Source organism: Lissotriton helveticus, chromosome 11, assembly GCF_964261635.1.
Source record: "Lissotriton helveticus chromosome 11, aLisHel1.1, whole genome shotgun sequence".
Taxonomy (NCBI): Eukaryota; Metazoa; Chordata; class Amphibia; order Caudata; family Salamandridae; genus Lissotriton; species Lissotriton helveticus.
The window spans coordinates 831,558,380-831,571,354 of NC_136072.1; the positions used below are offsets into that span (position 1 = coordinate 831,558,380).

General features: G+C 45.9%; 1 protein-coding gene across 3 annotated transcripts in view; it reads right to left on the reverse strand.

The window, feature by feature from the left end:
* Positions 1-12,975, reverse strand: part of CIAO1 (cytosolic iron-sulfur assembly component 1) — a 251,841-nt gene that overhangs the window by 64,541 nt on the left and 174,325 nt on the right. For all 3 annotated transcript variants that reach the window (XM_078667004.1, XM_078667003.1, XM_078667005.1), the window contains exon 5: positions 8,744-8,832. In XM_078667004.1, the coding sequence (XP_078523130.1) occupies positions 8,744-8,832 (89 nt within the window). The remainder of the gene's footprint in view (positions 1-8,743; positions 8,833-12,975) is intronic.

Sequence of the window (12,975 nt, forward strand, 5' to 3'; positions counted from 1 at the left end):
ACCCACACTGATACCAGAGTGGGATTTAATGAAAAATGCACACAGAGGGCATCTTAGAGATGCCCCCTGAAAAACGATCAGCCCTGGTGTGGTTCCTGAATGGCTGCCTGCCATTTGCCACCGCCAGACAGGCTTCTGGATCCCTGAGTAGAGAGCCTCTGCTCTCTGGTTTCAGAAACAAAGCCCATCCTGGGCAGAGGTGTCATGCCTCCTCCCCCAGGACTGGCTAGATCCAAGAAGAGAAAGCTTCAAAGGCCGGTCGCCCTGTCCCGACTCTGACATGACTACAGCAGAAGCCCCTGCGTATCCAGCAGCCAGCAGCCCTCCAGAACCCGGAGAACCTGCCCTGCACTCAACTTACAGGCTCTGTCTCCTGTGATCACTGGATTTTCTCAAGCAAGGACTTCCAACATAGAACCCGGATCCAGGCGGCTCTGCACCACTCTCACCCGACGCCCATGAGCTGAATTAGAGTGGCTCAACACCACAAGGAGGTCTCCTCAACGATCCTGATCTGGGTTCGGGTGATCCCCGACCACACTTAAGCTTCAAGCCAATGTCTGCAGCCTCAACCTGGAGGGTCCCCCCGACCGGAGCTGTTAAGAAGACGGGACGCCAAAAGACACTCCTAGACCCGATGCCCCATGGCCGTGCGTGGCCCAACCAATGGTGTCCAGGCATCCCCCAAGAACCCAACTTACCTCTGCAGCCAGTGGTTGCCTTCTTGAAGCTACCCCGACCGAGCGTGCAGCATCTTTTTGCGCCCGGCATCTCCTTGGCACACTGCATCCAGCCACCTCCTTGCCACTGCAGCTCCTGTGCTGATTATTGGCCCCTACTGTGCTGATCTTAACCCCAGGAGCCCTGCTCCTACAGCCGAGTGGCCTGTTCGAAAGCAGTCCCTCACCGAAGGCCCCCTTAGCCCCTTTGGCTAACATTGGGCCCCTGTACTATGCACCCAGCCACCCCTGTGCCATGGGTGGTGAAGTTTGAGTGCCTAACTGGACCTTGGGGAACCTTGGTCCTAACCCCCAAAACTCATACTTGTAAGTCATTTACTGATCTGTAAACCGTTAACACTCTTATTCTCATAGGAACCAATGTTACGAGTTTTCTGTTCCTAAAAAAGTCTGTGTTGACCTGCGTTTTGTATGAGAGAAAAGTAACTATCAGAAACCTGAAAAGGTCTTACTTACCATTGTATTTTAGGATCCACAGTGTGATATCTAGGCATATGTAACCTAAAAGTATTCCACAGTGATCTTTATGTAATTTAAACAGTTTTTAAAGCATATACAAACCTGTAACGATTGCAAATCCATTCCCAATTGAATTTCGGTGTAAAGTTTTACAATTGAAAGTATATTTTACCTACCTGTAACAAGTCCTGCTTGGTTCTAGAAATAAAACCTAAGCATACCTTTTTTATACTTACCCCATTGGTCTGGATTCTGTTGCTGAGCGTGTGTAATCAGTTCTTGATTGAATGAATACAATAAAGGCTTAAAAAACCCTCCTGATGAGCCTAACTGCTCGCCCACACTACCAGAGAGAGCTGTTCAGTGATTATCTAATGTAGCCTCGGATATACCTCTGGGGATCACCTGGACTCTGTGCACACTATACCTTACTTTTGTATGATATATACAGAGCCAGCTTCCTACATGTCCCCTTTGTGGTGGGGGTGTGGCCAGTGCCAGATTGCAACATTGCATCACTTTCTTTTGCCCCAAAGGTAAAAATCCCTGGTATCAGGTTCCTCCCAGGGGCAGATTTGGAGAACTCTTCCCCAATTAGGACAAACCTCTTATCTGCCCTCAGTGGGCTGAAAGACACTACTGCCCCGTCTGGGGCAGGGGTATGGCTAAATGCCAGGGTAGGCCACACCCTCTTTTTTGGGTGCCATTTTGAATTCCCTGGTGTGTAGTCAGCTTTCTAACCTACCAGGGGCACATTGAGGGCAAACCCCCAATCTGTCCCTAGGATGGAGAGCAAAGAGGCATTTGTGTAATTTGGGGTGGGGGAGGGATAATGCCAGAGTGCAACACCCACACCACTTTCTTTTGTCCCAAAGGCGACATCCCTGGTATCAGGTAGACTTTCTATCCCACTGGGTCAGGTGTGGGGGGCAGATTTGGGGCATTTTCCCCAATTGGGACCAACCTCCTACCTGCCCCCAGCGGGGCAGATATACCCTATTGCCCCTTATGGGCTGGGGATATGGTTTGATGCCAGGGTAGGACACTCCCTCCTTTTGTTTGTTTTGGCTCTGTTTTTAAATCCCTGGTGTTTAGGTGGGCACTAGTCCCCTGCAATCGCAGGTTAAAACAGCATACCGGAACCGAAGAATTACAGACCATAGGGCCCTCCAAGTGATAGGCCAGAAGTAGATGGTAAAGAGCATTGTGGGAAATATAGCCCTGACCTTCACGAAGTTTCAGGCAGCTACTATGCTCACCAGTACCTCCAGAAATCGAAATACCTTTATACTGAGCTAACCGCTGCCGCTGCTTGTTGCAACCACTTCCTTTACTCGACGCTGCACCTCGAGGGCACTCCGCAAAACCCTCATCCGACGTCTGCAGTTACTTCATTGTCCATGTTATGCACCCTGTTTCCCAACAGCACTGTGTTAGCGGTAAAACCAGCTCTCTCGCAGTACTCGCTTCAGCACCAAGGACAGCCAGGACAACCCTACACCCAGGCTTCTCGAGCCAGGTAAAATCAAAGTGACTGTCGTGGCATGGTTCTGGAACCCGCATCACCTTTACCCTCCTTAGTTTCAACACAACTCGACCTGCAAGTGACCGATTGTCGCCACCACTTTTTCCCCTTGACCTCCTTGCAAACATTCTGCAGTATTGAATTACAATGATTTATGCGTTCTTCTAAAATCCATAACTCCGGTTATATGTATCTGATCTCTTCGTTTTGGTGTCTAACTTAAGTTAAAAATCTGCTTTAGTTTTATAAATTAGTGTTGGATTTCTTTTGAGTCATGTTAATTACTTATTGTTCATGTTGGTACTCTGAAATGCTTAACACATGATTCCTCTAGTAAAGCCTGACTGCTTTTTGCCACCATACCAGGACTGAGCTAAGGATTTATTATGCTTAATCCTAGGACCATCTTTGGAGTATTATGAGAGTATTGCACGGTAAAGCCTAACCAGCACACCACATAATACCCCACCTTCCTACACAACATATATACCACCTTACATCGAGGCCTCTGTAGCTACCCGACGGATAGACTACACCTGACAGTAAGGAAAGAGAGCCACTAGAAGAAAATCTCATGTAGTCTTGGAAATTACAAAAAAGAAAAAGCTTAAGAAAATGAGCCAGATATTTCAGGCCAAGCCTCTAAACCGGTCTTCCAGATAACATAAGACTCAACACCAACTTGCTATACTTCCGGAAAGCCTTAAAGACACATCTGTTTATCTTTTCAGGTTGTGAAACAAAGTGTGACCTGTTAGTCTCTCCTTCTCCTTCACTGCTTCTCCAGTGCTCTTTCTTGTATGGCACTGTTACAGTTTTCTATGAAGAAGTACATTGCCTTGATGGCTGGGTCTCCTGGACAACCTAAATTAATAAGTAAGTTTGCTAAAAGGATAGGTGTTGGGTATTTTGTATAAAATCTAAGATAGCTATGAGAGGGCCAAATATGTCTAACAAATCTTGGCAATGCACACATCTATGGCTTGTTCTAGGTTGTTGTTTGTGCAACTGCATGAAGCCCTTTATAGGCCTTGAAAGTCTTGGTTCTGACCAGGACAATATATGCATATCCTATACAGATATCATACATATTAATTTTTAATCATTTATATTACTAAACACAGAGGTTCTCGTTGTGGTTGTATATACATACACAATTGCTAAAGCAGCTTAGTAGCATTCTCTGACAAAGGCATGTCTTTCTTCACACATATTCAGCCATACCTTTGCACACTCATGACATACCAAACTATTTACAAGTATAGGTTATGGGCGAGACAAAGAAGCACATGAGCATTTTTAAGATCCATGTTTCATTTTTAAGAGCCAAAACAAGGGTGCCGACAGGAATTTAGGTATGTCTTGCACATTCAACAAACTAAGGTTCCAGAGATCCAATAATTACCAGATGTGACTTTAATGCATTGGTGAGAATTAGTGTAAATGAATTGAGGATGTGGCAGAAATGTGTTTTGAATTGGCTGGTAACCATTGGTGGGATGTAAGTATCCCGACAGACCTCGCGAAACCCCTGCCGATCTTAACCAAAGAACCAATGCTTACCACATGGCCCATCATCATGCCAGAAAAACCTGCTGCCACCATGAAGTCCATCCACCCAGAGGGCACATCGGACCCATGCCTCCATCACACCTACTCCAGAGGACTACAACCCATCAGCACCATGCTCCCACCCATTCTGAATGCCCTCACCCCTTCTATGACAGTTGCATGTGGGAAGGTTGCGGAAGAGGTGGATAAGATATGGAGGTGTTAGGGAAGGTTGGTCAGGTCTGGTTGCTGACAGAAGTTGGTCAGAAGTCACTGTTTGAAGAGCCATGCTTTCATGTACTGGACGAATTACCACTGAGGTGGAAATGTTGAGCCAGAGGGGTGGGGCCTTGTGTAAGGAAGGGCGACTTTGCTAGCTTGAGCTGCAACTCCCCATCCCCAGTATCCAAGGGGCACAATTATGTTTCTATTTCTGTTAGGGAGTATAGAGATCCTACGGGGGTGGCACGATTGCTTTGTTCCGGCTGCCCCTCACAGAGTAGCAGGCCCCTAAAAGTCAACCTGAGTGTGGTGTCGCCTTGTAGATCACTATGCTCCGGTGCTTAGAGGAATCGTTACACCTATATCCCTCACACCCTCCCCGGGAGTGTGGTGTGGCACAACAAAGGTCTTGAGGCAGTATGGAGGCAGAAACACAGAGCACAGTAGTGCACCATAGGAGGCACCACCAGACCCTCCCCTATTTGTCCCTCCTCACAATCAACTGCAGAGAGCAACATGTTGCTTAGGGAAATCTGGGGCTAGTGCTGAGTTTTCTTTTTTCAATGGGCAAACAGGTGTGTTGTGAGAGCTGTAGTTTTCTGTGTAATGGGGTGGACAGGTAAACGAGGATTAGTTAAAGGATAGTGTGACCAGGTGCCTCGAATTTGCTTGAACAGTCTGGTTTTTCACCATCTGTCTCAGCATAAATAAGCAGGTGTCCGGGTTTTAAGAGAGGGAACATAGAAGGAAGCAAGTCTGCATGTGCTCCATTTCAGTATTTCTGAGCATCTTATGTCATAAATCAATATGATTAACATAGATGATACTATTTGTAAAAGCTGCATTTTATTACCACTAGTGCTAAAGTCTGTTTTCTATGCTGTGGGACGTTGTCAATTCAGGCAATCTTTGCCCCTCGGTTGATGCAAAATTGTAGGCCTACATCTACGTTTGTGGAATGTTTTGGTTTTTGGATTTCAAAATCTGACCTAGTGAAAGTTGTGCCCCAGCGGCAGGCAATCACCTGGTAGCCAAACCCATAAATCTCTTCTTGTACTCCCTTGGACTACCTATTTGTCTATCTGCAGGATTCAATGATTCGTGCTACCTCCAGCCCCTCAAGTACCAGTAGCAATCTGCCATACAAACAGGACAGGAACAGGCGAGGAGGCAGGAGGGTGGATGAAAGGCAGGAAAAATCAAAGGATGAGAGGATAGTGGCAGATGGGAAAGGCGAGGGATATGGATTCAACAGGAACCATGCAAGTAAAATGGAAAATAAAAGAGGTGGGCAGGGGATACATGATAGGAGGTTGAGTAGCTGAGGACGGGGAGCAAAAGAGGATAGTGAGGTACAGGAGAAATACCTCAGAATTAAATAGCTGCTTGGTGATGATCGCGGGTGGAATCAGCAGGAACAGGAGCCAGGCGATGGAAGAGGAGTTTGGTGATTAGGTTAGGAGGAAAAGGGGAATCAGCCAGGAGTAGTATTAGGCAGCAAGAGGGAGGCAGGGAAGAGGGAAAGGTGAAAAAAGGGAGAGGGAACAGGTAGCATGATGGAGAGGCTGCAGATGTGGGTGGCCGCCTTGGAAGGTACAAAGAGCAGGATGGAGGAAATGCCAATGTTCAAGGGTAGTAAACATAGTGAGTAACGGGTTGGTGTTGCAGCAGGGCAAGATCAGCTTGCTGAGGTATGAGGTGCCTGGCAAGGAAGAGGCGGCACGTACTACGAATGAGTCTGGCAAGCACAGTTTACTGGGCAGGCAAGTTGCTAAAGAGCTGAGGGAGAAAGTGGTGAGATTGGAGTATTTTTTCAAGTTGGACTTGTTGCCAGGGAAAGGCCAGCTGAAAGGTTACCCACAAGAGGCCAAGACCTGGGTGGGCCCTCAGACCAACCTCTGAGGCGCACACTAGCTCCCTTGCTCACGTTGCCACCGGATTCAAGCTGGCCTGGCTGAGAAGGGGTGTTACCACAAAACCGGTCCCAGGATGCTTGTTTCCGGTCCAGGGAAGACCTGGCTTGGCAGTTCGGGCTGGAATGTTCCCATAAGGAACAGGGTCAAGACTAATTTGCATATGGCTGGGTCTGAATTGGGGTGGCAAAGTGAGCTAAAGACCGATGATGGATTCCCCAGATCTGTGACTAGGGATGAGTGTCTGAAAAGTTTTAGCATTCCCTCCATCATATCCTTGTGTTTGCCTAGCATTCAGTATCATGGCTGCAAAATTTGTGGAAGGAATTCTCATTTTTGAAAAAGGACTTGTCCTCTTATCAGTGACAGATCCTGAAACCGCATGACAGGCACAATGGTGATACCTGGTATTACTACGATCAGGAATTTAGGTTGCATAAAACAGGAGACTCCCGAGACCCAGTGGGTCAAGATAAACGTCAATATCATAAGTGAGGCCTGGGATAGGCCGGGTAGCCAGCACTTTGGGTTTGGCTGCTCAGATGGAGGGGCACAGCAAGAAAGGATGCAGTAGTTCTCAAGAAAGAGCAACGCTTGCTGGTTGTACGATGCAGGATTCAGAAAATCTGGGAAGGGTTACAAGTATGTTCATGAGTGTAGCTAGTGTAGTGGAGGGCACCCAAATTTGAAGTGTATGCAGAGGGAAGGGGACAAGTACTATGGGCACACCAAATACGGCAGAAAGGACACCTATGTCAATGGGGGAGTTAAGGAATCAGACTCTTCTCTGGTGAAGAAGTGAAGTAATAGAAGGTGATGCTGGGAGGGGCAATTGACTTCCAGCACTGGTGGTGATCCACCAGCTAAGAGGCAGAGGTTCCCCTGAAGGCTAACTTTTTAAGGGGCCCAAGGAATATGCATGGGGTAACAACTTGAAATCAGCTAAGTACATGCCAGAGGCACTGATGGAAAAAATGCAAAAGGGGTGTTGTTTGGGGAGTGTAGCGGGTTTATTTGCTATTCCCCCATTGCGGAGATTAAGAGGTTTCACCTTCGGGTCTAGTGCCAGAACAGGAGAGGAGGGAACTCAGGACAATGCGCAATTTTTCGTTCCCAGACTGCAACTCCATTAACCATGATTTTGATATGGAATCGTGCTCAAGATCATATGCTTTGCTTGACAGTGCAGAGGATCTAGAGGGAGGGATGGGTAAGGTGGCATTGTTGGGCAAAGCAGATATTAAACTGGCCTGTAGATTACAGCTGGTTCATCTGGAAAGCTTCCCACTATTGGAGTTTGCATAGGAAGGGGTATTCTTCTTTCGTAAATGTTTGCCAATGCACTGCGCAATCTCTTCTGCCTACTTTGTTAGGCCTTTCTGAGAGTGGAGGTGCAAGCATGAAAGTGGCTTGCATGAAGTCATGCACTATTTGGAAGACGTCTCGCTTGTTTGTCAAGAAGCTGGGGGCATTTCGGGCCTTTGAAAAGCTGACAAGGCAGCAGGGAGTTTGACAGCAGCAGAGAAGAACGAGGGACCAGTTATCTGCCTCTCCTGCTTGGTTACTGAACTGGACACAGTGGGGCAAGAATCCTGCTTACCTAGTGAGAAAATGGAAGCATTCATAGAGTGGGGTCGGAAGTTGCTTGCTACAGCAGTTGCAATCCCATCTTGACCAACTGAGCTTTGCAAATGGGGTGATACTTTTAGACTGTTCGTTTTCCAGGCGGCTGGCCAGAGCTAAGGTGGATCTGAAACATTTCAGAAAGCTCAGCAAAAAGATGTAAAGTTTAAACCCAGGATCTGTGATGAATTTCTGGAAGGGATGTCAGCTTGGAGAGGTCAGGGAGTGTCTAAAGGTGTCTTGAGAGCTTTACATGGATACAGCTGATAGTTTAGGATTTGGAGCTTTCTTGAGTGGCCGGTGGTGTACATTGGAATGGCCTCAGGTATGAGGCAGGTTCAACGTAGAAAGATGCACAAATTGGGACGGGGCAAAACTGAGTGAGGTGTATAACTTGTGAAAATTAAGTCTGAGGCGTATAAGAGAGATGTGCATTAATTGTGAAATGCAGGATGCTGGTGAACTTGAGTGAGGTGCACCAGCTGTGGTGCTCACCTGATAGCAGCGAACTAGTTGTGACCCCAGGACTCCCGCTCAGTTGAGCAAGGACTACTCGTTTTAACAATCGGAGATTTAAATTTGAAGGGATGAGTTAACTGTGAAGTTCTGGCAGGCATAAGTAAGGAACCTGGTTGTTAATCTCTGGACTAAGACTATGATTTAAAGGAAGTACATCAGATGCAGCCCATCGTGGCCTGCTCACTCCTTACCTCCTGCTGAGGATTCCAGATGACATGCTTCACATCCTGTGTGTGGGAGTTCAGGACACTGACACACTCGTATTCATCGTCCTCATCCACTGAAAAAGAGCAGAAAGCACAGATTAGAGAGGACAGGCCACACATTAGATAGAAGGAGGAATATGCGACTGCCTGTGATCTTAGTGCCCAATGTTTTTTGCGACATCAACATATATATTTATATCAGGGTTTTGCTTGAAAATAGGCCACACCTTTCTTTGGGTACCAGAAACCTTTCTTGCTAACATTTCCATGACTGTGGGCAAATATTAGTGTCTTGAAACCTGTGCGTTTGGAAGAAAGCAGACCAAATTGCAGATATCCTCTGAAAGTGCAAGAGCAAAGACAGTGTTCGTGTCTGATGGTTTCGCTGTGAATGCTATCTACTGATATACACCATCAACCAGTCTCAGAAGAGCAGAGAGTATTATAAACCCATGTAGACGCCAAACCTGAAATGGGAAATGTAAGTGCTCCAGTGTAGGTGTGGGGTTCTGTGCACATCTTATCTGTTTATATCGGCTTGATTCGCAGAAGAGATGTCTCCACTTACTGGACACAGCCTTTTCTAGATTTGGCTTAATAGTTGCTGGCAGCATTTATTCATGACACATCCTTTTGGCGATATAAGAGCAGCAAGAAAAGACTGATGAGCTATTGCAAGTGCAGGCTTTGCGAACAGCTAAGCAAGAGAGCTATGGAAGAGTCACATGCCTCAGCAATGGAGTTCAGCTGTTGCATCAGAGTAATGTGGACGCTACTCTTTTCACTCGTGACAGTGATATTGTTAAAGCTAAAGTTCTGTCTGTTAGAACAGCCTGTGTGAAGTCATAATTATTCACGACGCCCACTGTCTGCAGGGACATTTAAACACAGCTTAATGAAGACATTTAATAGCTCAGCGGAGTAAAATAATGGTTCCAGGAAGCTTAGTTAATCAACTCTAGCTGCAAAATGCATTTAATTTCCTTGTAAGAAACTGAAAAATGTGAAATTATAAACTTCAGGAGTCATAATAGGGCCATCCTGTGAATGTCACAATATGCCTCAGAACCCCACCTGGCATCTTCAAACAAAGCAAAATGTCTATTGTTGATGATTGTCAGAGATGCAGGACTTGGTAAAGAGAACTGGTTTATTTTCTCTACACTGTATAAGCCCTTTAACGCTTGCATACTATTGTTACCAGATCACTTTATTTAAACCGGGCAGCAGGTTTTGGTAGAACACTTTAATTCAACAAATCAATGCATTCTCAACTACACCACTGCACTTGTTAGTGATTTTAAAGGGAAACGTCAGGCAGAAGGTTATGTTATGTTAATTTATACCTGTACATACCTGTACACACATGCACACTTAATGATTTCAAACCCTTTTAGGGGGATTAAACGCAGCATCGGGCACAACAGAGAAATAGACCATAAAGCTAGTAAATATCCAGATCTTTACAGCTTTCCAGAAAAGGAGTAGGTCCTGACTATGTTTCGGACAGGGTGGAAAAGTATTCAACACAGTGGCAGTGAGATAACAAAGAAATAAGCCTCCCAAATCGCTGGCAAACAAAAGCAGGAATCCATCAGCAAATTCACATTCTGGAAGCGAGGGTCACGAGAGGGAGAATAAAGACTGTTTCAAACGAGAGGGACAGAACTCAGGACAAACCAGGTAAAAAAAACTTGAATTGTACTCTGACCAAAACAACAAAAAACAATGGTGTGGCATGACAGAACGTGGAAGGCAGAGTCATTGTTCTGGTTATAGCATAAAGAATGAACTGGAGTATTTTACGTGAGATCTTGGGACTGCCCAATATAGGGCGTTTGCATAATCGAGTATTGAACAGACTACAGCAGCAACTGCTGATTTCCTCCTACTAGGATTAAAGTAAGAAAGGATTTTCTCTAATCTTTCGAGCTAGGAGAAGCAGACCAAGGTAATGATACGGACTAGAAATGCTAGCTGATTGTCAATATCAAAGGTAAAGCCTACATTTTTAACGTCCACGAGGGTGTGGGGCAGAGACCCAAATCTGGTGAACGAAAACAGAAAGAGTAAAACCCTTCTTTCTTTCCACCAGCATAACTTACGTTTTATTAGCATTCAGTTTGAATGACTGGGAGGCCATCCCCGAGCGCCCTTCTCTCATACATTATCTATAGAAGTCCAGATACTCAGAGCCATCAATGTATAAGAGGGTCTGGGTATCCACAGCATACATTCAAAGGATGGAGGCTGTGGGATCAGCTGAGCCTTGACAAAGGCTCAACACAAATGTTGAAGAGGTAACAGGACAATGCAGAACACTGAGAGAGTCAAAGGTGAATCTATGGAGGGAGGACTGAAAACAGACATTTAGCTAATATCTGAAGGCAGTCAGCTGAGAAGTCTGTCAAAGAGGATGAGTTGGTTGAGGGTGTTAAACGCTGATGAGAAGTCAAGCCATAAGAAGGCGCTGAAACCGATGCCATGAGGGATGAAATGAAAATCAAGTAGAACACGCACCAGGGGAGACTAAATTCAGTTGTGCGGCTAAGGGTGGTCTTTGTGTTACCTAGGATGTATTAAGCTTTATCAGTTTCAAGGAAGTATCTTAATTATTTGGACATGACTCTCCAGAATTTTGGTAGGCACTGGTAGGAGAGAAATGGGCCTGAAGTTAACCAAGTATAGAGATTAAGCCGAGTTTATTTCCAAAGTGGTACTTCACCGCCTCCTTGGACTGAAGAAAGAGAAAGATCATGGCTGGAGCAAGGAGGTGGTGCTAATGCCAAAAGTCTTTGAATTGGGATTCGGTCATACGGAGAGCTCAGGCAGCTCATCCAATTAACTATGTGGGCAATAGAGAGTAAAGCAAGAAATGATTAAACCGGAAAAATTCCTGAGGGATGGCGAGTCATGCTCTGCAACCAGAGTGGATATCATCAACTATGTCCATAAAAAAGAAGAGTGTCACATTCAATAGAGGAGGACGTACAAGTAGGACAGATTAGAACATTCTTGAACGCTCCTTCTATGTAGTATAAGCTAACATAAATCTAGAAAAGTAAAAGGCCATGTGTGCCATTTTCAGTTAATTGTGATAGGCTTGAGTATTTCATAGCGCATTCAGTCTAGAGATAAATAGACCACAATGCATGTTCCAGCCTTCTACTGCTGGTTTTTCTACTTTCCCAAGTCCCTAGATGAGATGATCTTGGCTTTAAGCGCAACTATGTGGATCTCGGCCCACCCGCAGACAGGGCGCCTCAGACCACAGACTAAGTGTAACAAGCATTGGCATATCCAATAAGTCTCTCCTTTGGGACCTTATTAGTGTTTAGCCATGCAACAGTTGATGTTGTTGCAACAAGGATTTTGTGCTGCATAACTAAATACTTATAAGGTCCCAAAAGCTAGACCTATTGGCTATGCTGCGCTAGGCTCGACCTAAAAAGGGGTTTGGCTGAAAAAGAAAAATATTTTTTAGATCCTTGGAATTTAAGGATATTGCGTGTCAGGTTTAAGGTTTATTGGTAATGCAGTCATCACTTGTTACAATATGAGGGATTGAAACATGATTGCATTGTGCTGCATTGGCAGAGCGCATGTGGGCCAAGACTCCCAGGTGGTAGAAGAGGTGATTTGCTAGAGCAGCTGGTGGTCATAGCATCTGAATAAAGAAGGAGTGCCTCACTGAGCACAGAAATGCACAATGGAGCTGAGTGGCCCGAGGCGGGAGCAGCAGAGCGGAGGCTACGAGATGGAAAGGACGAAACGTGCCCTGTGCAGCACACTGTGATACAAGGCGGCCTTCTACTGCTAGACCTGCAATAAACAGATTTATCCGACATCTACGCCAGGGTACAATGGGCATCCTAAACATTTATATGGCGGTCAACAACGTAACTGTCTCGTGACGCTTAGTAACAGCTCTTATTAGCCAGCTCAGTGGCACGCTCTCTGCGCAGCACCGCGGGGAGGATCCAAACGTGTGACCTGCCTATTATACAACTCCTCTGCAGGACTCGCAGAAGCACACATTGGCCATATGAACTTAATACAGGCTTTTTTTTCCAAATTATTTCAATTCCGCAAGGTACCACAGGTCATTGCCTCCGATCCAACGCGCATAAAGATTAATGTGGAGGGAAATGCATCCAGGACAAGCGATCGGGGCGGGGTGGCAAGCGGCAGGGCTCGCTCTCTCCGAGGAAGGCCTC